We start from the raw sequence: 25,379 nt of genomic DNA on the forward strand, positions 1-25,379 counted from the left end.
ATCTTCATGCTTAATTTATTTTACCATGAGAAAGTGCCAAACAGTGACTGTCACCAATTGAAATATCAACTATTCTTGTAGCAGCCAGTTCCTCAATAAGTTTGGGTCTGAGAGCAGTCGCCTCAGAAGAGCCACAGCCAAGGCATGCACCACAGCCCCATGCATAAACCTAGAGCAAACAAACCACAAAATATCAGTGTCAAATCTGCATTATTGGCCATCATCAGCAATGTACTGGATAACCGACTGAAATCATGTTCTCAAAAGAACCATGCAGAGTACTTCCATCGCTTACATACATTTAATGTAATCTACATTTATTGTCTCCAATCACATTTCTGGCTAGAGAGCAGATCAGCTGGGAAGGCTGTCGCAAGAGGAGAAACTACCACAATAAACTTCAGCATTCTTGATCCATACTTCAATAACACATTCTCTTTGAATCATGGTGAAGTGGGAGTTCAGCTAGGTTAGAAGTGTAGAAAGGTTTACTGTATTACATGCATATACATTATACCACTGCAGGACCCCATTTACTACCTAACATTTATTTCCAGACTCTCCTGTAATTTTATGGATTAGAAATGAAACAGTTAACATGTATTTTTAAATACACATTTTAAGATACTATTACATTATTTCAATACCTCAGGTGGTTAATGCATTAAAAATTAAAATCATTTCACTGCTTTTTGTTTCCTGAATCTCATTTGGTCTTGTACCAGTTACATTTCTTGATCTAAAATAATTATTTGCTGTGGCTAACGAAGACTCTTGGAATGTGTATTTTTGCTTGACTCTGCAGAACATTCTGAATAACTCTAGCCTCTTGGAATCTCAGCACTTTTAGCCAGACTCACATCAGGAGCTGTACAGCCATACACCAGCATTCGTGAACTAGCTGTATGTTTTCTCAACAGCCAAAATAATAAATGCTGAAATAAACCCAGTCTGTCTTGTTAAATACCAAGTGCCATTGTTTGAGTGAAATCTATTTGCACCAACCTGTCCTGTTGATGTTAAGGCAAGTGAAGACTGACTCCCAGCACAAACTTTTCGAATAAACATTCCTTGCAAGGCTTCTATAACTTTAGGTTTATATACTCTATTTGTATCACCGTGACCAAGTTTGCCTAAAAAAAGGAAAAATTATAAGTGGAAAATATTTTCAATATATAAATGGCGACAACTGGAAGTACCAAAAAAAAATTACTTTCAGATTTCCAAAACATCAGGGTACATTTTTAAAATTAACACATATAACAGTTTTCATAAAACGTGTTCTCTTTCAAATACAATAACTGCAGACTTTAGGAAATAAGTATTTATTATGGTGTACTTATACCTACCATTATCTCCTCCTCCAAATGACCATACTGTTCTGCCATCTTTGGACAGAGCTATCGTGTGTGAACTGCCACAGGAAACCTCTCCTACATTGCTAATATCTTTCACTAAAGTCGGAATGTTGCGGCTGTTGCTGTCACCGTGACCTGAAGAAAGCAGAAAAAATCACTTTCTTTTTGTGAAAATTCCTATTCTGGTCTGTAATCCCAGCAAAGTTTTGCAAAAGCCATGTAAACTGTAGTCATCACAGAAGACAATTTTTGCCCACTTTTCGGAAAGAGATCTGCAGTTAGGTTAACAAACATTTCATTTTTATAAATACCATTTTTATAATACCTTTTCACTTTTATAATACCACTAAATAACAGAACTACTTTCTACCTACTTTGAAAAAATAAAAAGAATTACTAGTATAACTGCCTAGTTATACTAGAATATACTAGTATATTCTATACTAGAATAACTAGTGTAACATTAGTGATTGGGTAGTTATACTTCCTAACACTAGGCAGCAAGTGGCCTGAACAGAATAAGGAATCTAAAATAATGGCAGATTCTTTCTTCTGCATATACACTGCACAAATGAAATCAGTGGATAGCCTTAGATCATCTTTTCTGCAGAAGCCTAATATACTACAGCACCACCTACTTTAAGAGATACTGCATGGTATCCCTAAGAGATAGAATGTGAACAGGTTCCTATGACTTAACTGAATGCTACTTCTTAGCTGTGCAATGGAACCCATCACTGCATAATTCAAACTACATTAAGAATGTAAAAAAGCACATTAAGCTAAAACTCAGTGAGACTTTTTCCTCTCTAACCTAATGTCCTTTTCCTAAAAGCAGGGAAAGGCTCAGAACTTCTTCTGTTTCCCCTGAAAATCTGTGACAGACTACACTGTAAAACGACATCCCCTCCATCTTTTGTCCCCAACACAGCTACTTGCTTTTACCTCTCCAATAGGAGATCATGACATTCAAACCAAAGAGAACAGAAAGGATCTAAAACTCCCCTTGAAAGCAATTTTCTGAGCAAAATCATCTGGTTTAAAAGAACCTGTTTGAGAAGGGTGGTTTCATACCAGCCATGCAAGCTGCATAGCGAAGATAATGAAATAAACAAAAGTGAACTTGAAAAAAAATAAATTAGAGATATTAAGAAGGTAAATTTAACTGAAATGATAAAGTTAAGTGTATTAAGATAAAATGACAAAGTCATTTCATTAAACAGAATGTCAGTTTTCCTTATTGGCATCACATTATAATTGAAGACTTAATATCTTCTACCAGTTATTCAACACTGTCCTAAAGAACCATTCTACTATCACTAGGTTACGTCCATCTAGAATTCTGGTTTATTTTACATGCCTACTCTACACACTTAAGGGGCAACATCTGTGATGTACAGTCTTATAAATGAAAGGCAACTTTTCCTGGAAAAAGAATAACAGAAGACTTATGAAATTATCTGCATTGATTTTTGCCTATGTACACACACGCTCACATGTACATATACAAGTGTATTTAGATGGGATAATAAGAAAAAAGGGGAAACACACGTATAGTATCATTACTAGATGCAGGAATTCTCCCAAAAGCACTTCATGGTATTTTAGAATTACCTAATCTCCCAAAGTCTCCTTCTCCCCATGTATACAGCTCTCCATCTTCTGTAACAGCAGCACTATGTCTGTATCCAGCTGACACACATACAACAACCTACGTTACGTACAAAAAAAAAATGTTTTCATACAATTTGTATAAGAATTTTGAAAGCTTAAGCAAGTCTACTCTAGGAAGGAATATGTGCACCTCTACCTCTTCACTTATGTAGAGCAAGTACACATTTAAATTTATCTTCACTAGGCTTTATCATTTAGCACTTTATGAGCAGAAAACAATACAGACAAGATTGTCTATAAAATAGTCATGACTTATTTTTCAAGCAAATTTAACATAACCACAACAGCAGCAGAGAGAAGCAAAAGCAGATGTTAAAATCATTGGCCAAAACATGGACAGAAAGGCAAATGAAGGCCTTGTAGGACAACACAACTGAAACCACTAAAAATTTGCATATGAGATTGTCATGATGTTACAGCTACCAAAAACTGTTCTTCTGGAATGTCACTGCAGTTCAGCACAAACACGCACACAAGATTTAAGAATGTGAGAAAGTTTTCAACAGTGGCAATGTTGGTAATCACGTGCACAAAGGCAATCAACATATTTCAGTGCTTTGCTGAAACAGATCTGACTTCAAAGAAAACTTAAAACACAGAATCCTAAGATCTTACATATTTCAAATATTACACGATATCTTAACCGAGCAGACCAAAACGAGGCGTGCTTCTATCAAAGTCATACCTTTCCTTGCAGTGGGCCCTGAATAAGTTTGGGATATTTCTGAGTTGAACTGTTTCCGTGTCCCAGTTTTCCATAGTCACCATCACCCCAGCTGAAGACTTCCCCTTCCGTTGTGAACGCTAGAGTGTGCCCGTCAGATCCTTTTGAAGATGACACTTTTTTAATGGATCTATGAGGCTCAAAAGTCAGTTTTTTCAAAGTGGACTGGTTATTGGAATCACCCAGCCCTAGTCTCCCATAGCTGCCTTTACCACAGGCTCTGACAGAGCCATCCGTAGAAATTACAAAAGTGCAATACTGTCCAGCTTCAATCTATAAACAGAAAGGATAAAACAGTATTCAGATAAAATAAATCGGTAGGTCAAAAAGTATGTATTCTCAAACAGGATGTCATTTTTCTTTCTATATCTCTTTCCTGTAGAGCAATGTAAAAAAACAAGAAGAATTTGTGGAGTTCAGCAAGCAATAAAATCAAAATAACTGAAAATATTTTATAAGGAAATCCTTTTCTTTACATAAAGGATGTAAAATGGTCATTAAGTCATCTTGTTTAATTGCATCTCTTTTACAGACTATAGAACTCAGGCTGCTTTCAGATCTTTCAAAGTCATGAATGGTATTTGACAGTTTTGAAGATGTATTTTCTTAAGATTAAAAAGACAAAAGTAAGTCATTTCCCTTCTGTGTATCAGTGTTCTGTTTAAGCAGCTTTTTTAAATGCACAAGTTTGCTTTATGATGCCTGGTCCTGCATTTAACTGGCATAAAACTGTGCAAGTAAAGTCCATGAAAACAATTTCAGAAAACATACCTAAATTGTCTAGAGATCCCCCAAAATGCTTTTACTTAAGTCAACACTGCTAAGTCAACAAAGCAACAGAAAAGCAAACTATCCTGTGTCACGCATCACTAGAAGTGCTAAGCTGCAACTGCAGAATCTGTTACTGAGAGCAGAAAGAGCATACTGTATATTGATTTTCAGAAAGCTAATTAAGGCTTCTGTGCCAGCAGCTAGCCCAGTTTGGACTTTTAAACTAGACACACTTGATGTGAAAAACACCAGTTGAAAAGACAATTGAGTATTTAAGGTATCTTTTAAACAATGAGAAGGAAAAAAAAAACCTACAGGCAAGCAAATTCCTCTCTACAAATGCATTTCATTGCAAGCTAGATAATTCAGTCACTCTTGCTACATGGTATCAATCCATTTGTAACATTAAAAAAAAAAAATCCTTTTTCCAGGCAACAATAAAAGTAGTGAAATACCTTCAGTAAAGTGAGTTGTGTAATTCGTTCTGAGAATCATTCCCTCATTCCAACCATCAGCACACTTGGCAATAAAGCAGTGCTTTCCAGTTTTGTACTACAACTATGAAGCTGCTGAGCTTCATTATATACATTATATAATGCTATAGATATCACCCACCGTCTGTGCATCGGAAAAACTTGGAGCAAGCTTGGGTTGCAGTATTTTCTCCTGAGTTCCTTCCACCAGTTGATGGCTGCTGTTGCTACCCCAAACGTAAACTTCACAGGTTTCAGAAACAATGGGAGCATCACCCGTTTGAATGCTGTCAGGGCTGGCACATGTTCTTGAATAGTCTGATGCCATGCGACAAACCTATTCAAAAGAGATCTATTACACAGCAGTATTTTCATTTATTTTCCTACAGCAGTAATGACTGATCCAAGTTAAATTCCCTCTCACTATGGCACTGCCTAAAACACAAGTTATCACCATACGTTGTTAATGCGTTCAAATAACTTTGTTTCTCTGCATTCTTGCTTTTCACCCTTTCCTTGCCCACCTTTTCCATTTCAGAATAACTCAGCAGATTCTGTGCCATACACATGCACACAACAGCCAGATGTAATGTATGATTTCCTTAAATTCAAGCTTCATTTCATGACATACCTCTTCAAATAAACATAGAGCTGCCTCGTAAAGAGAACATAAGCCATCAGATGTTCTAGTTGGCTCTCTCCATTGACTTCGATCAGCAGATGATCCCTGCAATTTTTAAACATTACTGTGAGAAAAATATTTCCATAGAGCAACGGTGCAACTGTACAAAATACAGCAGTGATTTGTTCTTAGAGTACCTATGTTATCTGCATGCATTCCAGGGAAACAAAAATATGCCAACATTAGCTAAACATTCTTATTTTTGCTGTTTTTGCGAAAATATCTGGGTTTACAGTTAATTTATCCTGATACCAATTTGTTCTAAAACACATTTCATTCATGTTTGTCTAGTTAAATCATATATTACTAATCATTACTACTCTTCTTTTTACATAGACTCTGTATTTTGGTCTATAACTTTATATCCAGTGAAAAAAGAACCACACAAAAACAACAGCTGAAGTTGTTCATCAGGACATTTAATCCAATGTAGATCCTGCTACCACCCATTAGGCTGGGAAAATACTGAACTGAATAAATAATTTGATCTGGCAGCTCGCTCCCTTCTTTCCATCACACAGAAGGCACACAGGCCATACACAGGCATAGGCACACAGCATGCAATGAGTTTGTGATCTGCACACAAGACTCCTTCGCTGCTGCTGTACAGATGCTAGATGTCTTTCTTCAGTCAAAAGAATGTCACTTCAGTCAAAAGAATGAAACCTACCTAACACAGCAGAAAATCTACTTTCTTTAGAACGTTAGTGATAACAGACCTTGTGCACACAAAGGAGATAATCTGCTAACGTGAGAAGAAAATAGATTATATTTAATTTTAATGGGAGTAAGTACTTTAAGGAATTGGTCCAATCTAGAATTTCACAGAAGTCTTTCATTAAAATATTCAGCAGTAGTAAAACTACAAATAGCTCCACTCCTTCTCACAAATCTGAACGTAAAGTGAAACAAAAAAGTATTATTTCTAACTTGCATTACTGTGTGCCCAGAATTTTTTTGTATTGCTTTCCAATTGGATTTCAATAATCTGTGCAAAGCACCTGATTTTATAACAACTTACGCATTCTCCATCATCAGCACTCTAAAAGTTGAATTTCCCACTTCTTTAAAATCTTAAATGTTTTAGATTTATGTTCATTACTAAGCACTACAAATCTGAGGGGAGAAATCACCATTTTGGAGAAAAAGTCCTTCCTTGTTACAGTCTGAGCACACGAGGCAGAAGCATACTACAGCTTTTGACTGCATGTTAGGCAATAATGTCAAAGTTTTAAAAAGAACATTCGCTCAGGATCAGAAGTAATCATTCAAAAGACAAAGCTATCAGTGTGCCTTACTTACAAACAACTCAGTCCATTTTCTTAGGGCGTTGTTACTTTTTTTTTGCACATTAAAGCTAACAACTACCATACATAGTATTCAGTGCTGAGCAACTGTATTTAAAGTTAAGAATGCATCTACATTTGCCACGTAGAAAACTCAAAGCTGGTATACCTACCAAAGATCGTCGCATCTGCATTAATATACTCATAAAGCAATCAAAGCTGATCATTCCTTCCGGACTTTGTAGCAACTTGGTTTTCTCCATGGTGTTCACTACAGCTGAAGCATTTAATGCCATTTCTATCCACTCAAGAAGGTATCGCAGGGAACCTCGCTGGGCAGCCAAGCCAAGAAGCAATTCAGAAGCTAATCTACGACCTAAAGTGTCTGCCCCAGAGTTTGGAATTGTTACTCCCTTAAGAAATGTCGTCACTTGCGATAAACAGTCCAGCCCCATTGGTGGAATCTTGCTTTCGTTTGCTAAAGATAAAGGTGGTAAAGAACTCACGACTTCTATTGCAGTGTGGATAACATCATTGCAAAGACTGAGGCCAGGGCCCGACGCTGGCATCATCCAACTTTGTCTCAGCAGTGCAAACAACAAGCTTAACCCAGTCCGAACGCCCATTTCTATGAGCGCATCCGTACTCGACCTGGGACGTTCACTGACAGAATGCACATCAGTTGATCCAGAACTGCTTTCCGGCGAATGCTGCTGTTGCTTCACCTTACCCTTATCATGATACTTATTAGAAAGTGCATAGAAGACTCGCTGCAATACAAGGAGACGTTTTCGAAGCGCTCCAGCAAACGGAGAGTCTGAGCATACCATCTTAGCCAGTGCCAGCTGGCTGCTAAGAAGGGCATCCAAATAGTGGTCCTGTTCATCGCTACTTAGAGATTCCCGCTCAAAATCCGGTAGCTGAGGTCCTTTGAGGCACAGAACCTGCTGAGGCAATGGCACTACTTCTTTATTGCTAACTAACTTAGCATATAAGATAGAAACTCCCTCCCTCGTTGCAATAGATTCACTGTCTTCTGTGATCCAAGAGCTGTTCAGATGTTCAAGCCATTTCAGCTTCACGGGTGGGACCATAGCTGCCATGTTGGTTTATTCTTTTGCCATTAGTCCTGAAGATGAAAAAAAAAAAACAAGTAAGCAGATGCGCAATAGTATCTACTGAATTTACTATTCACAGTAGACCAAACTCTATCAATTCTTCAGCAAAGCAAGCAGCAAAACTTTAATTCCCAATTTTATCAAAGTTCCACCATTTTACCCATATAAGTATACACGAATCTGGCATTCAGATCCAATCCCAGTAGCATAAGGGTAGTATAAAAAGACATTTTGCAGATTAATTCTGATCTTCATTTTAAACCAGTACATGGACATGCAATTGCCTTACCATGCTGTAAGAACTGCAGAGTGTATGTACATAATCTGAATTGATATACACAGAAGTTCACACAAAGTAAATTTAATTCTGCTACATTCAGTGAAAGTACACTTTAATACTACTTGAAAAAAAAATGAATCTTCTCTTTTCAGATGGCAAAACTAAAGATAACAACTTCAAAAAAGTGCACAAGATCACTTAAAACTGTACACAAGTGAACAGAGAACTGCTGAAAAGCTTCATGTGACAATAAATAAGGCTACTAATTTAGGCCATTAACAAAACATTCGACTTTACAAAGCTTATTAGCTCCTGCAGCCACAAGTCATTCTCTCTCCTTTCTTAAGGTAGGTATCTTAAAATCAATGTCAAAATATTGAATGGAAACCAGGGCAGGTGCACGTAAGTTACATCAGGGTGGGTGGGCCACTGAGTAACTCCTATTCATTCCATGAATAAGATCTTCAGAGCCAAATATACATTACTATTCCAAATGAATTTACTCTATTGAATATTACGTATTCTCTTATATTAAAGCATTTCATCATCTATGACTTCAACAGTATTCAAAACTTTTACTACAGATTTTAACAAAGGAATCACTAACAGCATGCAGATAAAAGGAAAACTCAGAAGTGCACACTGCCTCACCAGGGCAGCTCAAGCTTGTTGCCAAACCAACTTGACAGCTTTTGTCATTCTTTCAAATCAAAGACATCAATGAATATAAGAGATTTTTTTTTACTGGCAATTTTATGGGAAAGAAAGCAAAACAAATAATACACTCATGTGGCTCCAAACTCAATTAAAAATCTTAATGAAATTTTTACAAGATTTCTGGAAACCCTGTGGTTAAAATGCAATCCTCTGCTTCATGCCACAAAGCTTTTTTTAGCTAGCAGCAGTCCTTAAACCTCTGTTGTCTTTCATGTTGCCTGATCCCTTGAGTGACACAGGAGGAACTGAGTTCTACATTAATGGCCAAACTTTTGTTACAAAACCCATATGTGAAGCTCAAATGCTTTGGCATCAACCCATTTACAAGCTTAACAGTAAGTTAGAAGGGTCTGCATTTTTTTGTTCACCATTTTAAAATTCATATCCTAAAATAAATGATCAAATGGAGAAAATACACTTCAGCAAATTACAGAACCTCAGACCTTCTTGAAATTTCATCTCAGTTTATCAACCTTCAAACTAAACTTGGCAAAAACTCCATTTGATCACACTGTGTTGGAAAAGCAGGTTATATTCTGAACACAGCCCTTCTCTGGGGAAAGCATGCCATAGGTGTTGGCACAGGCAGGAGGGCAGCTCAGTGTGCACATCACCTTGTAGCCTCCCAGTGCTCAGTCACAGTAAACAGCCCTGGTATCCAAAGTGAAAGTGTAAGCCCTTAAAACACATTGCTCATAAAGGCATATGGTATTCATTAGACAAACAACACTGTAATAAGCTACTCCTAAACATTAAGGTTGTGTAAATTTATTGAGAAACTGTATGATGTTGAACAAATAATGTGGAAAAGACAAAATTTGGTGGAAAAAAATCATCCAGTTAACAACTAGTCATGTTCAGCAGACATCATTATCTTGAAACCTACAGCTCAATATTTTAATCAGTGAGTTGTTAAAATAACAATATGAAGTGCAAAGGCTCTTCTATCACTGCACACATGAGAGAGAAAAGCATGCAAATGAGAAGAAATAAGATTGCAAGCTTGGAATTTAATAGCAAGACATGAAAGCTTATATAATTATAAAATAAAAATTTCTTATGCAAGTAGAGAACCTACCACTGGGAGACCCAAAAACTGGAAGAATGGAGTGACTCACAAAGGGATTATGAGTCATGATAGAGATCAAATACACATCTGAGCAGAATTAATGAGCAATTCTAGAATGATTAGACAAGGTTAGGGTAAGGGAAACATTGTTACACAACTTTTAAAAATGCTAATTAATTGAAATTCATGGAAATCATTTCTCTCACTGAGATCTTGAATGCAATAAAGGCTGACACTGGAACACACCAAGATTATTCCTCTAGCCCACCTTTGCATAGAACCTAACTGAAGAGAAAAGCAGGATTCTGGCTTCTTAGCATAGCTAATTAAAAAGAAAAAAACAAACCTACAAAAACAAGGAGAAACCTGGTCTATAAATATGGCATAGAGAAGAAAGGAAGGGGAAAAGCTAAGTATATTACAAAGGGAAACCACAGGCAAATGGGTTTGAAACAATCACAAATGAACTAAGTACGATGTTAATCAAACCCACACCCAAATGCCACTGGTACCAAGCACAAGCTGCTGCAGAGACCAGTGTTTGCACAGTGCCCAAGTGCTGCCCTATGGAAAACACACAAGGTTTGCATCACAACAGCACTTACTACACCTAAGCTATAACATGTTGAAATTTCAACAAAAAATAACATAATATTCTGAATTAAGGAGAGGTTTGTGCTCTTTGGCAGCCTGAACCCTACTTGATACCTTATTTATAACTAGGTTTTAGGTGGATGGGGGAAAACCCTCTGCCATCTAGTGAGAGGATGTGCCTACTACAGCTGTAATGCTCCTAGTGCAATGCGTTACAGAGCAGCTTAGCTATGCAAGGAGTTCCCTGAATCAACTCCGACATTTGCTTTGCATCACGTTCAGCAGCCAGTCTTCATTCAGAAATTCCAAAACGTGTTCACATAACTCAAAAGTGCAAATACTGCTCTTTTTCCTGAGTACTGAATTTTCTCTGAAAATGAAAGCTGAAGCTTCAATTCTAGCTCTTGGTAGTAGTAACCTGCAACTTTCAAAACCTACTGCAACTTTCAAAAGACACTGGTCTATCTTGAAAACAGCATTTGGTTCATCTTGCAAATAAAGGTGGCAGATAGCCAGAGGTACTGACAGCAGAGAACTGACTTGATGCATTCTGAAAATGCTCTCTGAATATGAATGTAAGCTCTCTCTCTCGCAGCTGACGTGGAAGTGCAGTAATTACATCTCACTGTAGTTAGTAACAAGGGCTGGCACAGCTTATTGGTAGGGTTTATTTTCTCCAGCTCACACCTGGGGACTACACATGTAAGGTTTATATCTGCTTCTTAGTGCAGGCAAAAGGAAAACTTCTGTCTTTGAAAGACCACGTGAACAGGCACACAAATGCTCTACTACTAATGGCTACACGAGCAGCTAACGGTGTGGGAGGCATCAATGCCACAGTGCAGGGCAGCATGCAGTACTACCAACCTCCTAAATAAGATGATGACAGCTTTTCAAACAAGCGGCTGCCTGGCCACAAAAGGAGAAGTCAGAGATACGAGGCAAGAAGTGGAGAAAGGAAGTACTTGTCTTTCATCAGCAGCAGTACAAACAAAAACAGTTCTACATCACAGAGCTTCATTTGGGTATTCAAACACTGGAACACATAAAATGCTCTTAATTCACAGTTGCCAAAACTTCCTGGGTGTTTCTTCTAGGTGAGACCAAAAGATACATCTGGAATTGCAACAAGCAATTCTCAAAAACATCCCATCTGCATTTCAGTACATTGCTTTTTGTGTGTGTGTGAGAGAGATTTCAAATAGAAAATACCCCTTTCAGCAAGCTGAATAAAAAGTTAACCTCCTCTCAAATCACTGACCAACATATTGATGTTCACATCTTCCACATGAACAGCTTTCCCCATCACATCTCGTAAGACCCCCAACCTGGAGTACTGAGCCTCCCAGCACACAGAGGACATGGAATTGTTGGACGGTGCACAAGGGGCCATGAGGATGTGAGAGGGCTGGAGAACTTCTCCTGAGATGAGAGGCTGAGGGAGCTGGGGCTGTTCAGCCTGGAGAAGAGAAAGCTCTGGGGGACCTGAGTGGCCTGCCAGTGCCTGCAGAGGCCTACGGGAGAGCTGGGAAGTTGTAGTGATAGAACAAGGGATAACAGCTTCAAACCAAAAGAGGGTAGATTCAGATTAGTCATCAGCAATGAAAATCAGATTAGTCATCATCAGAAAGCAAAACTCAGAGGGTGGTGAGGAACTGGCACAGGCTCCCAAGGAAGCTGTGGATGCCCCAGCCCTGGAGGTGTTCAAGGTGGATGGGCTTTGGGCAACCTGATGGACTGGATTACCAGAAGGATTGGAAGATGATCTCTAAGGTCCCTTTAAACTTAAGCCATTCTTTGATTCTATATAAACAAGGCATTAACTAAAACCAAATATAGGAACTGCCACATGCTACCACCACTCAAATTTTACACTTAGGATGAAGCTTTGACCACTTGCAATAATTAGTAAGCATAAAAGCAAGATAAAAGGCAGCATTTCAAACTCAATTAAATCAAGTTAATAGGAACTTTGAATATTATGAAATTATAATTAAATGGCTGGCATACATTTCCACACCACCAAGAACTCAGAGAATGAAAGTTTATAATTAATGTAATTTCTCCTTTTCCCACATATTTTTGTTAGTCTGTTTACTAACATGGTAATTGAGTTTCTCTTTTAGACAGTGCTCCATCTAGGAAAAAAACAAGCACAAAGCCATGAGCCTGCACGTGTTTGACAGCAAGACAGAATAAGTGCTAATAATAATTAATAAACTTAAGATCTTCCCTTCTGAGCTCAAATATATAAGAAAGGCATCGCATTTCTGGGGAGAAAAGAAAATGACACGTTAGCCACCTAGAGAGCTGAATTGGAAATACCAGTGTCACTGTGAAGGGTCTCTGTTCCTTACACAGGAATTAATTCAGCCTGCCATCAGCCACCTCTGATGCATTCATTCATCTAAGCATCCCTAACTAACTAATAATTCACATAGGTTAAAATGCGAAAGGCTTGTTGCAGGCAATCATTAAGAATAACAAAAGTTTCAACAAATTTGCTTTCTATAAAGAATACATTTCCTATCACTAAGAGCACAGACCGCATTTCCTAAAGAAAAAAGGACCATCCTTCCATCTGCAATAAGAAATGACAAAAAGGCACCAGATGTGGACATGTGCATAAACTGAACGGAAATGCACTGCAAAGTGATAAGCCATAAATACAGTTTGTTTCTTCTCCTCATCACTGCGGCAATTTAAACACTTGGAAAGTGAAACTCGACTTTGCAATGAATCCCAGCTTATTTTAGATATACACCCCCATGCCACCGACCGCCCCGAGGTATGAACAGTACCCAGAGGGAACATTCACCAGCAGATCAAACACAACAGGCATTTTGCTACAGACATAAAAACACATTTGGTTCTGTTGGTATTGTTTTCCAGAATTTATAGTGCACTCTATAAGCATCCCATGTATATTCTTCTGAAGCATAAGGAACTGCTGTATAACACCTCTTTCTTTTCAAAGTGGAGTAACTGTTTCAAAATGCCAAGTCAACAACCAAATGAAATACACTACAGGGGATAGGATGTCAAATCTGATTTTGAGTACTTGTCTGCATAAAGTGCCATACCAAAAAAAAAAAGTTAAAATGAGACGAAAGAGTAAATTTTGTAGCAAAAGTACCACTACCTCCTGAATTACCAGAATGAGAGAAAAAAAACCCCACAGATAATTAAAAGCTTTCATAAAAGTGTTTGGCTGGCTGTAAGGACTGTCAGATCTCTAAAAATCTCTTTTTCAGGTTTTTATTACAGCTTCTGGAAACCACGCAGGTCTTACGTCTTCTCACTCTGAGGTAAGTGGGACAGCTTTGATCAACCACAAATACAAAGAACTACGTACTAAAGGCAAAGAAAACCTAAAACTCTTTAATAATAGACAATCTCAACTTCAACACAGTCAAAGGACTTGGGAATTTGCAAAAACAACCCAGTAAATATCCCTTCATTTCAATACAGAAATGGGGTGGGGAGGATGACACTAATTCTCTATGGGGCTGAAGGGCAAAGCTGAAAGGCCCATGGACAGAGCACATACACAACTTCTCCAAAGGAATTTCTGCAGTCTCAGTTTTTCATTTCAACTCGGAAATTATAGGGGACACTTGAATTTGTCATCAAAGAACTGCCTCCACACAGCTGAGCAAGTTCATCCCAGCTAATACAAGTCAGCAGGAAGCTCCCTTAAAAAGATTACTAAGAAAGTGTTGTGTTTCCAAGAGAAAGATTAATGTGTTAAACTAAGGAAAGGTGGAGATGGGACAGAAGCAACACAAAGTCATTACACTTAGCTCCTTTTTCAGGGAGGAAAAGGAAGGTAAGGAGCTCTAGGCATCTCCAAGGATATGATCAATTTCCTGCAAGAAGAGATGAGAGCTGAAGCAAGAAGTGTAGTGGGTTTTTGCTGTGTTTTGTTTTTCATTTTCAAATAAAGTTTTACAAACGAGCATAAATAAGTGGCAGGCAAGATCTGACTGGTGTAAGAAGCAAAGAGCCCATCAGCTTTTCCACTCTGTGGCAAGCACGTTCAGCTTACCAATGGATAGGAACCACCCACATGCATGGAGCAATTAATTACAGGGGTTTTGATTTTCTTCTTCAATTATGATCTCCAACACAGTGCTTCAACCTCACTGCCAAATGCAAGTAGCTACTGGTACTCTATCATGAATTTTCATCACAACAGATGCCTACAGATATCCGAAAGAAGGTATAAACTGCCACCCAGACCACTAAAAGGAAAACTGAAATTATACACAGCCAACATAGAAATGGAACCACATCTTCAAACACAGTGACTGATGTCTGTGTATGCTTCACGCTCAATTATCACCGCACAGCTCAGTGCTTTCCTCTCCCTGTGTGCAAGGACCAAACAAACAGGCACCATAAGACAGGGATAAAGAGCAATACTACCCTTACATGAAGCGTAGTCAAATGCACACGGCGAGCCATGGGCATACAGTTGGACACTGTCTTTACATATCACTTGTCATAGCCCATAGAGATTTCCAAACCTGCAGAATGGTTCTTCAGCTTACACAGACACAAGCTTCAATGGTTTCTACAGCTCAAAGTCTATCCCTCCATTACCTTTCTCTTATCATTTCCTAGTAGTAAGACGTCCCAGTAAGCACACCTGACTGCACTTTTGCAAGCCTGCATTCAAACACAAATCAGAGCCCAAATATTTTTGTTGTAGTTCCTTCAAAATTCCAATCAGATTTTAAGAGCTTCTGCAAATTTTTCATGGCCAATCAAAAATACCAGAAACATTAAGGCTTGTAAGGTCAACCTCATTTCCACAAGTACCTCACAGTAAGACATACAACTGAAGGCAGGTTTAAAGATCTGGTCGCCATCACAAACTCCTACTATTATGAATGCATGCAAAAAAAGAAAAGCTTCTTGCTTGAAGATGTGCAAAACACCATATTCTTCTGCTCAGGAAAATCATGGCATGTTAGCCAGAGAAACACAAGACTCCTATCTTCTGGGAAGCAATGATTCAACAGTAACTTAGTGCAATGCTGCTGCAGAGAAAATGATTTTAGCACTCATAAAAGGACTTGAGCACCTTTTGAACAGGAGAAAGAAATTCAACATTCTATCCAAATTCTACTTCAGCTAATTAGGTTTCTTTTTGCAGTGTCTACTAAGCAAAATGTATTATTATTCATTTTCTGCATAAATAATGCATTACGTATAAAGCAGTCAAAACCAGTTTCAACAGCCTACCCCCCAGCAACTGCAAGATAAGCTCAACTAGGAAATTATTTTAGTGTTTATGAAGGAGCAAGTCATAATACCCCATAGCAAATAGAGTGGAGAAGTGAAAAGATGCATTAGAAGGCTAATGAAAAAAAATTTAACTACAAACCACAAGCCTCTACATTCTGGAAAGACTAAATGCCACCCGACCAACCACAGTCTGAGAATTAGTATGTAGAAATTAAGATGCAGCATCTTCATTCAGTACAAAGAAAAGACATCTTCTGAAGCCGCTGACAGCAGCAGGCACACAGGAGATACCAGCACGGCCTGAATTCGATGCGCTCAAATATTACCAACTATCTGTTGTGAACTCAGGCTGATTGCAGTAGGAACAAAGCACAGTTACTCTGGCAGAAACGAAGTGCTCGGACTCTCACAACAACTCAGAAGCAGCTGAGAGCCTTGATAGTCCTCAAAGCTCTTGAAAGCCCACCTGTACCTGGAAGGTTTCAAACCTCCTGAAGATCACAAGTTTCAGAAGTGCTCGCTCCCCTTTCTGCAATTAGCAATTTCAGCAACCTCTGTAAGATGCTGACAACATTTAACTTAATTTTATGGGAGCCTAATTACAAAAGCTTGTAAGACAAGAAGCTGGAAGTCTGCGCAGTTGAATCAAAGGCAGCAAATATCAAAACTAAAGGACGTGCAAAGAAGTGGCCGTGACACCCACAAGCCTGAGCTCTTTACTGCCTTGTTGTAACAACACAGTGCCTTTCCCAGTGGACAGGGAAAGTTATTTCTAAACTGAGCACAAAAAAAAGCAGAGCTTTAACAGGTAAGCAGAGCTGTATCTATCTGAAGGACGGCGCTCTGCAGCACATGTTCACTGACTCAATCTTTCTCCAGTTCACAATTTCATTCCCTGTTTTCAATGTGAGAACTCCTAGAGGAAACTGTGCTACAGGTCCTTTGAGCACTGTGACACCTGGGTGGTTTCTGAGAAGGATTAGAACATTCAGTACTTAAACAGATGGCAGCCAGGGCGTACCACCATTTTCCGTGCTGGTAAGAGAAGTGCAACCTGTGTTTGTAACAGTGAGAAATAATTCCTGCGGATGGCCTGGAAAAATCAAGCTGTTGTGTGCTCTACACAAAGCTCAGGAAGGATTTCACAATCAAAATAATCAGGTAATTCTACCAGCTCATCAGGAGAGTAACTCAGGTCATTCCCTGGCACACGGACTATTCAATGGTAAGAGATTTACGTGTTGTTAAAAAACACCTCTTCTCCAATGTTATTGTAGAAATAACATCGAGAAGGCAGAAGTTCTGTGTACACACCTGATTACAGGTCTGGAACATATCAATTCTTCTAAATATGACTGAAAAAAAATATATACAACATGCTTCTATTTCCTGCCTCACTGCGATGACAGTACAACTCCACTGCAGAAGTGGAATCCCTTCAAACTTGGAGCAGATTAGTTTGTAGCACGAGCACTTAGAATCCCTATAAACCATTCCATTAACTGAAATAAACATAACATTCTTACCACAAAACCCAAGTCGTTATCTAAGTGTTTTTAATTATCAGTTCAATATTCCATCAAGACTATGAGACATCAAACAATGTGGTTATTTCTCCCCTGTAGTGTCAGCAGAAGCAGTGCATACCTCTAACCACTGCCACCAACTTCCCTCCTCCTACTTCCTCTATTCCTACACGACTGTTCATATGGACATAATGATGTACTGCAGCTGAGAATTTGCTGTATCGAACAATTCTTCATGTCTGCTGTCGGTCCCATGGAAATACAAAGGAGGCATTACTTTCAGAGTGATTTACATACAGTATTTGTATGTTATTGCTTTAATCCCATCTGACTTAGCAGCAGATAGCAGTGCTCCAAACAACACTTACATACCTTTTCTTACAAGGTTTATTTAGAAACATATACACAAAATTAATTAAAATCCTACCTTCAGAATTTAACTAAACGTACAACTTCAAGCAGGAATCGCTCCCAGACGTGTGTGCACTTGCATTCAAAAAGCAGCATGAATTTAACTAAATCAACACAACTCTTACAAATCCTAACGAGTGCTGACCTTCCCTTGAAGCTCCCAGTTTTTCCAGTTCTGAAACAACCTAGACAAAAAACCATCAATAATGCAATGTGCTTTTTGAAATTCTAAACCACTACAGCTATTAGATATTTCCCAAACCATCAATTCAGGGGGCAGCAGTGACATTAACACAGGCCAATTTCATCTGGTGGTGTTTGCAGACAGCTGCAGGAACTTCTGAAGACTTCTGCTTATCAGGCCATAACTACAACTATCACTATTACCAGGGATGCTGAGTTACCCCCTAGGAGCATTTCAGAGCTGTTTCACTTGATGGACCACCACACCTGGATTCTCTCAAACCACTGAAACAGTCAGAAGCATGAATCAGTGGCATTACACAGCTCCAGGACCAGCACTTTCTTACATACCATTAAGCAGACAACAGCCAGAGACACTTCATGAACAACCTGCAGATCCCTCACAAACACCATAAGGACAGAGTTCACCCAAGTCTTCCCATAGGCCAACCACGTAAAACCTACAAACAACACAACATTTAGAATATCCTCCACATTGCTCATGGCCAGGGCAAACAGCGACACTTAAAGCTAACGCTAACAGAACACAGTGATGCCTAGTTATTTGCTCAGTATTTCAGAACCACAGAACGGTTTGGGTTGGAAGGCTCCTTAAAGATTATCTAGTTCCAGTGTTTGCTGCAGGCAGGGACACCTCTGTTTGGACCAGCTGCCTAAAGCCCCATCCAGCCCAGCCATAGTTCCTATGGAGAAACAAATCTTCATTTGTAACTTTGAAATGTTGTTGTTGTTACTGTTGTTGTTATTATTATTGTTTTGGGGTCGTCGGTTTTTTGGGGAGAGCATGCAAGGCACACAGACTTGGAGTCAGACTTCAGCAAAATAAACTACCTAGGAAATTTCTGCTCAAGGAGTATCAGTCATGCTGTGATACAACTGTCAGTGCAACAAGTGTCCCTCTTTTCAGGGTCTGCAAAAGAAATAAAATAACTATTATTTGCTTTTTGCTTTAGGTTAAGAGGTTGTAAGAACACTTTACCAGAAAATTCTTCTTTATGAAGGAGATGAAGGCAGAAGCTGGAAAAATAATTCACCTCAAGTTTCTTGGGAGCGGTCTGGCAGGCTGACACATGAAATCTTCCTTTTGCTTGGAAGAGCCACGATTGGAAGAGTGGCAGCTGTAACATCTCACCGTGGTCTTCAGCACTTTCCCAGTCCTCTCTTCCCCAAACCATTGCACTGTATTCTAGACATGAATGGAGATGTCTGCTTCTCAGCTCTTCTTTTTTACTAACCACTTTTGATGATTCTATGGATTCTCTGTTACTTTCTCAGCTTTTGTTTTAATATACTGCTATGTCTCTGAAGAAATAAACTGATTTCTATAAGCATCTCTGCCAAATATTAACAACATTTTTTTCTCTCCCTTCTGCATTAGTGCATTTACAGCATCCAGGGATTTAGCAAGACTTGCATTCAAGGACCCCGTTGATTACATTTTATTTATAAAGAGGGGGGAAAAAAGCACATAGCTTTAATTTCTCATACACTTATCTTTAAGTTTGTCCTCTTTCCATTTGTCTCACAGATGTTATTTGGACTGACCAGCTAAAAGCACAGGATTATATTGGCTTCAATAGCAGGCCTGACGGTAAAGGAGTAATTAGCCTTAGAACAACTGAAAATCTCCTAGGAGGAAAGACTAAAGCTGAAAAAATACCACCAAAACCTCAGCACAGCTTAGCTGTTACACATTATGGAGCCACCTCTGCTTTACTGTTTGGACAGGACAGGTTTGTTGCAGAAGTAACCTGAATTACAACATCAGTAATTTGGTTTCCAACTTTTGAGCATGAAGTGACCATAAGAAAGGAGGAAAGACAGCGGATGCTGTGAGCAGCAGAGAGACATCCACCACCTCTATTCATGTCTGTGTGCACTTCATTGTAATGCTGACAGATTTGTGTAAATGAACGAAGAACAATTTGCTTCAATGACTACCCATACTTGCTCTTTCTCATTTAGGTCTTTAGGTCCTTGCTGTATTGCTGCTCCATATTTGTAAGACACTTATGTTTTTTTTTTTGCCTTGTTCTACTGTCCATCTCCTACTATCTACCATCTCTCCCTTTTTTTTTTTCCCTACCTCAGGGCATTTATTGCATGTTTAGTTTCACTTCTCTATTCCTATGTAGTAATTTGTCTGCAGTGTCAGCATTTTCTAGCTTACCATTTTCTCCTTCTGTTCCCATGACTGTGTAGATTCCCGTTCACCTCCTACCTGTCATTAACAGTGAAATCAGACTAAACATACTGGCCAAGAAGACCATTTTAGGAGTATTCTTTCGTACACCGGATTACAGTAATTTTGGTGTGAGCAAAACACCATTGCCTGTATGCAATAAAACAAGGAGTAAAGTAAAAGAGAGAGGTTTAGATTAGACACAAGGAACACATTCCTTTCTGAGAAGGTGGTGAGGCACTGTAACAGGCTGCCCACAGAAGCTGTGGACGCCCCATCCTCGGAAGCATTCAAGGAATAGAGAAAACCCTCTACAGACCCCTTATAACTTCTCCCTGATCTAAGGCACAGAGGCAGACTGTATGATCCCCACAGGTTACTTACGACCTGAATTATTTGATCAACCCCTTATCAAGTTTGTGATTAATTTTTATCTGTGGAAAACAGTGAACTATATCTTGTTATTCTATTTTGTAATATGAGGACTGCTCAAAAAGTGATGCCTCCTATTTTGTTACACTGGTGGTGTGGCAGTAAAGGTTGACCCTTCTGCCCAGCATTCTACTCCATTTTGTTGCCATGTGAGAGGGGAACTGTGACAAAATGCTGTCTGACATGGAAGAGCAGGTGAAACAAAGGGGTGGAATTGAATTCCTCCATGGGGAAAAAATGGCATCCATTGACATTCATCCACACGTGCTGAGTACTTACAGAGACCAAACAGTGGATGTGAGCAAGTGACACCATGAGTGATGCCTTTCAGCAGTGGTTGCTGACAGTGGGTCATCTCTGCTGATGCAGATTTTTAAGTGTGACGTGCAGGCTCTTGTTCATCACTGACAAAACTGCACGGCTGATCACAGAATACCCTGAGTTGGAAGGAACCCATAAAGATGATGAAGTCCAACTCTTGGCTCCCCACACGCCCATCCAAAATTCAAACCTTATGTCTGAGAGTGTTATCCAAAAGCTCCTTATATTCCAGCAATGACCACTGCCCCACAGAGCCTGTTCTAGTGCCCAGCCAAAGTACGATCATAAAATGGCTTAGATTGGAAGGGACCTTAAAAATCCAGGTTGGATCCTGAGCTCCAACTCCTTGTCACAGATAGGGCAGACACCCACCAGAGCAGGGCCCCATCTAACCTGGACTTGAATGCCTCCAGGGATGGGGCAGCCTGTGCCACTGCCTCACCACCCTCTGAGTAATGAATTGGAAACTAACATCTAACCTGAACTCTCCCTCTTTTAGTTCCAAGCCTTCGTCCTACCAATACCAGACCATGCAAAAAGTCAGTTCCCTTCTGCATGTAAGCTTCCTTCAAGGACTGGAAAGCCACAATGAGGTCCCCCCAGAGCTTTCTCTTCTCCAAGCTAAACAAAGGCTGAGTGAGCTGGCCTTCTTCATAGGAGAGGTGCTCCGGCCCTTCCATCAATAGTCTCAATCTAATCACTTAGATTAAAAACCAAAACAGCATAAACACATTTATTTCAGTTCTACACTGTCTGCAATACTTTAAATTGAAATCATCTAATAGTGTTATTGAGCTCTTTGGATCTGTTGTAGTTCCCATATTTCCCTGAAAATAAATAAAAGGCACAGCTTTCAGAGCAACCTAAGTACAATGGAACCCATTTACTTCAATATTAAAGAGCAAGAAAATGTACTCAAAAGCAAGACTGGAACATAAATGCAAACAAGTAAGTTATTCTTTGCATTAGTATTTCCATTTCTTGACTCAGAGCACAACTAGTACTCAAAAATAAAGTTGTGCTATATAAATTTGTGCATTTGTAGGGAAATGTTTGAGGATAACATTTCCACGTTAAACCTCACTGAAAGCAAGAGAAAATATATATATATATATATATATATATATATATATATATATAGTAAGTTATCACCAGTAATGAAGACTCTAACTGCAGGCTGTTCTCTACGCAGCAAATTAATTCCAGCTCCCAGCAGAGAACACAATTGCTTTAGCCATCCGAATGCAGTCCCAATCAGCTTGATGTCATCAGGTCAATCTCAACAGGCAGTCAAGGCCAGGGAATATACCTGGCCAGTTCCCAGGCCACAATTACACTTGCTGTTAGCTGGCAAATTCCACAGCCTGGGTTCCAGGCTCTTTTTTCTCCTTGGAAATTACATGGGTGACCGTGAAGTTACTGTGCCGCAAAATAAGCATCTGCAGCTTCTTCAGCTGCCCTTGGAAAGGAGTCTCATTTTATGAGGTTTAGCTGTTTTGAAGGAGAAAACACCTCCTGCATTTGAATATTTTATGATGAATGTCACCACTGTGAAGACAGAAGAGAACAAAACCTGCCAGCAATATCAGGGTTTGAGCCCTTCTGAGAAATAATCACCAGAAAGCAAATGCTGAGCACTGCGTTGCTTGTGTTTGTACGATTACTCCAGCAACAGGAAGTTAAACCAGCAAGATACAAATACACCCTGTATGTAACCAAAATATATTTGTGAAGATATCGAGTCAAATAAACACAAGACTGAGCATCACTACAGTATCTGAATGAGGTCTGTTTCTGTTTTATTGGGCGGATAATGGCTTCATAACAACCTGTGATCACAACTCAAATGTGCTCTACCAAGTTCTTCCGGAAATCCATACGATCCTTACACCTCCACCCCTTTTAAGTAAAGAGGGATAAAAGCATTCTTCTACCCCACAATCTCATAAAAGCTACATGAGAAACTGCAAGAAAAAGAAGGATACTGAAAGTGAACCCTAAAAAAAGTACTCAAATGTATATTCCTTTAATTTTAGCACCTCGTGTATCACGACTAATTTCACATAGAGTTCATCCCATCTGTAACACCACTCCAGCTATCACTGACACTTTAAACCATGCAAGCCATGACTGCACTGTTGATTTTTTTTTTAAAACCAATTACCCATCTGAAATGACTTTTCAAGGCCACTTAAAAGCCTTTCCTAATTAACTTATATCCATTTATTTCAGTTATGGAATAAGAGAAGGAAAAGCTTTCACCAGTGAGCTATTGTTCAGCCAAGGACTAAACGAAATTTAAAGAAACCAACTGTCCACCAAAAGTAAGCCAAAAGACTTTATATCCCCATTATTCTTCACTAACAACTAGACAGGCCTCTCAGTAACTGCAAAGAAACATGGTAACCCTTAATATTAAGGCAATGAACAAGATATACGTTCTTGTTTAAACGTATCATGTATGAGCAGAGAGGGAAGTCTCAACCAGGCACAGGTTTGTTTATAGTTGGAGAGAAGGAGCCTTGATGCTTCATTCTAAAGGAAAGACAACTACTGTGTGTAACAGTACAGACTGGCCATGCCCTTCATCTGTCCCATGGTATTTTAACATTGTACAGCTTTTAATCTTCCACACTAAATCAACAGATTCCTCTTCAGATACTGGGAAGCACTAAGAGTCTGACCGGGTTTACAGCCTACCTTTCCAGAGTAAATGCCTACTGTATTTTTCCCATAATTATGTGAGACTCAATCCTGAGATCCACATCCTCTGCAGTCCCACATTCCTAAGCAATGAAAAAGACGTGGTTTCTATGGCACCTCCAAAGAGCAGCGTTAATTCAGAACGTATAAACTTAGAGCTTTGGGTTTTGTTCTAAAGTAACAGAACACTTAGCTAGGCTACCAACTTGATCAACATCAGTACACCGTGTGTACATACATCAAATAATCCCAGCTACTGCAAAGGAAGAAGCCTATGAAAAACCAAGCAGCAGAGATGTGACACATAGCTCTGAAGCAACACAAAGATGTGTTCACCGAGGCAACGAATGCACATACCCTGCAAAGGAGAGATGAACAAAGGGGTTTTGCCCCTGACAAACACGGAGAGCCGCCGCATAGAAAACAGCTGAACAACTGCAAGCGAATCAAAGCATCCAGTTTTAAAAACAAAACCGTCAGCACGCCGCGTTAGACTGCAAAATATGTCAGCCCTCGGACACGAGCGATTTTTCAGCGCTGCCAATAGGAGCCAGCACGTACGGCACGGGGCGAGGACGGACCGGCGGTGTGCTCAGGAGATGCGGTACAGCTGCGGCCACGCGCGGCTCTCCGAAGGCCGCTCCGGAATTTCGGCAGCTCCGCAGCCGCGGATGGCCGTAACGCCGCGGGGAGGAGCGCAGCCCGCGCCGCAACCGCGCCGGCGGGGCCGGACGGAGCTCGGTGAAAGCAGAAGGCGCGTTTGTGCGTCCGGAGCGGTCCGAAGGCGAGAGCCCTGCCGGCCCCTTCCCACTATGTACGGAGGTCCCCATCGCTCCCCATCGCGGTGCGGTGCCACCCGCCCGGCCCCACCTGCCGCCCATCCCCGCCCAGCCCTCGGAGCCGCGGCCTCCTCGATACCCCGAGCTCCTCCATCCCCCCGAGCTCCCCGCGACGGCTCCGGGGCTCGGTGAGGCGACGGCCGCCCCCGGCCGCACCCCGCGAGGCGGCGCGTTCCGGTGCGGAGCGGCGCTGAAGAGAGAAGCCCCCTCCCCCCGCGCCGCGCTCCCTCAGGGCCGCCCGCCCCCGGCGCCCCGCGGCCGAACGCTCACCGGGCAGCGGCGGGGAGGCGGCAGAACGCGGTCCGGGTCTTCCGCGGGGCGGGGGAGTGCGACGAAACCCCGCGGGGAGCCGCGTCCTCTCTGCGGCAGCGGCTTGTCAAAGAGAAAACATGACGCGGGCGGGGAGGGGGAAGGCGGCGCCGAGATCTCGCGGGGCCCGCGCGCGGCTCTCGCGAGACGCCGGCCGCTCCCCGCCCCCGCGCGCTGGGCCGCTCCCCGCCGCCCGATCGGCACCTGCTGACGGCGCGACCCCGAGCGGGAAAAGCTGAGGGCGCGGCGGGCAGCGCCGAGGGGCGGCCGCGGTGCCGAGCGTGTGTCACTGCGGGGTGAAAAGCTGGTAAGAGAAGCGATGGAGAAACTTCTGTACGAGGAGCAGTTCATCTGTGTGGGCACAGGAGCCTAAGGCAGGCAGAGCGTGGGAGCTTGCAAGAGCGCAGAGATGGGTTAGGGGACAATCGTGTGCCGGCTCTTCCAGTCGGAGAG

At 40.7% G+C, this 25,379-nt stretch overlaps 1 protein-coding gene across 2 annotated transcripts in view; it reads right to left on the reverse strand.

Annotated features, from left to right (window-relative positions):
* HERC1 (HECT and RLD domain containing E3 ubiquitin protein ligase family member 1) overlaps positions 1 to 25,041 on the reverse strand; it is a 94,367-nt gene extending 69,326 nt beyond the window's left edge. For both annotated transcript variants that reach the window (XM_048956162.1, XM_048956161.1), the window contains exons 1-9: positions 24,888 to 25,041; positions 7,142 to 8,097; positions 5,632 to 5,727; positions 5,143 to 5,337; positions 3,718 to 4,029; positions 2,973 to 3,069; positions 1,350 to 1,493; positions 1,006 to 1,133; positions 25 to 169 (exon numbers count right to left, since the gene is read on the reverse strand). In XM_048956162.1, the coding sequence (XP_048812119.1) occupies positions 25 to 169; positions 1,006 to 1,133; positions 1,350 to 1,493; positions 2,973 to 3,069; positions 3,718 to 4,029; positions 5,143 to 5,337; positions 5,632 to 5,727; positions 7,142 to 8,071 (2,047 nt within the window). In that variant the 5' untranslated portion in view covers positions 8,072 to 8,097; positions 24,888 to 25,041. The remainder of the gene's footprint in view (positions 1 to 24; positions 170 to 1,005; positions 1,134 to 1,349; positions 1,494 to 2,972; positions 3,070 to 3,717; positions 4,030 to 5,142; positions 5,338 to 5,631; positions 5,728 to 7,141; positions 8,098 to 24,887) is intronic.
* Between the last annotated feature and the right edge of the window lie 338 nt (positions 25,042 to 25,379).

This window comes from Lagopus muta, chromosome 10 (assembly GCF_023343835.1).
Source record: "Lagopus muta isolate bLagMut1 chromosome 10, bLagMut1 primary, whole genome shotgun sequence".
Lineage (NCBI taxonomy): Eukaryota > Metazoa > Chordata > Aves > Galliformes > Phasianidae > Lagopus > Lagopus muta.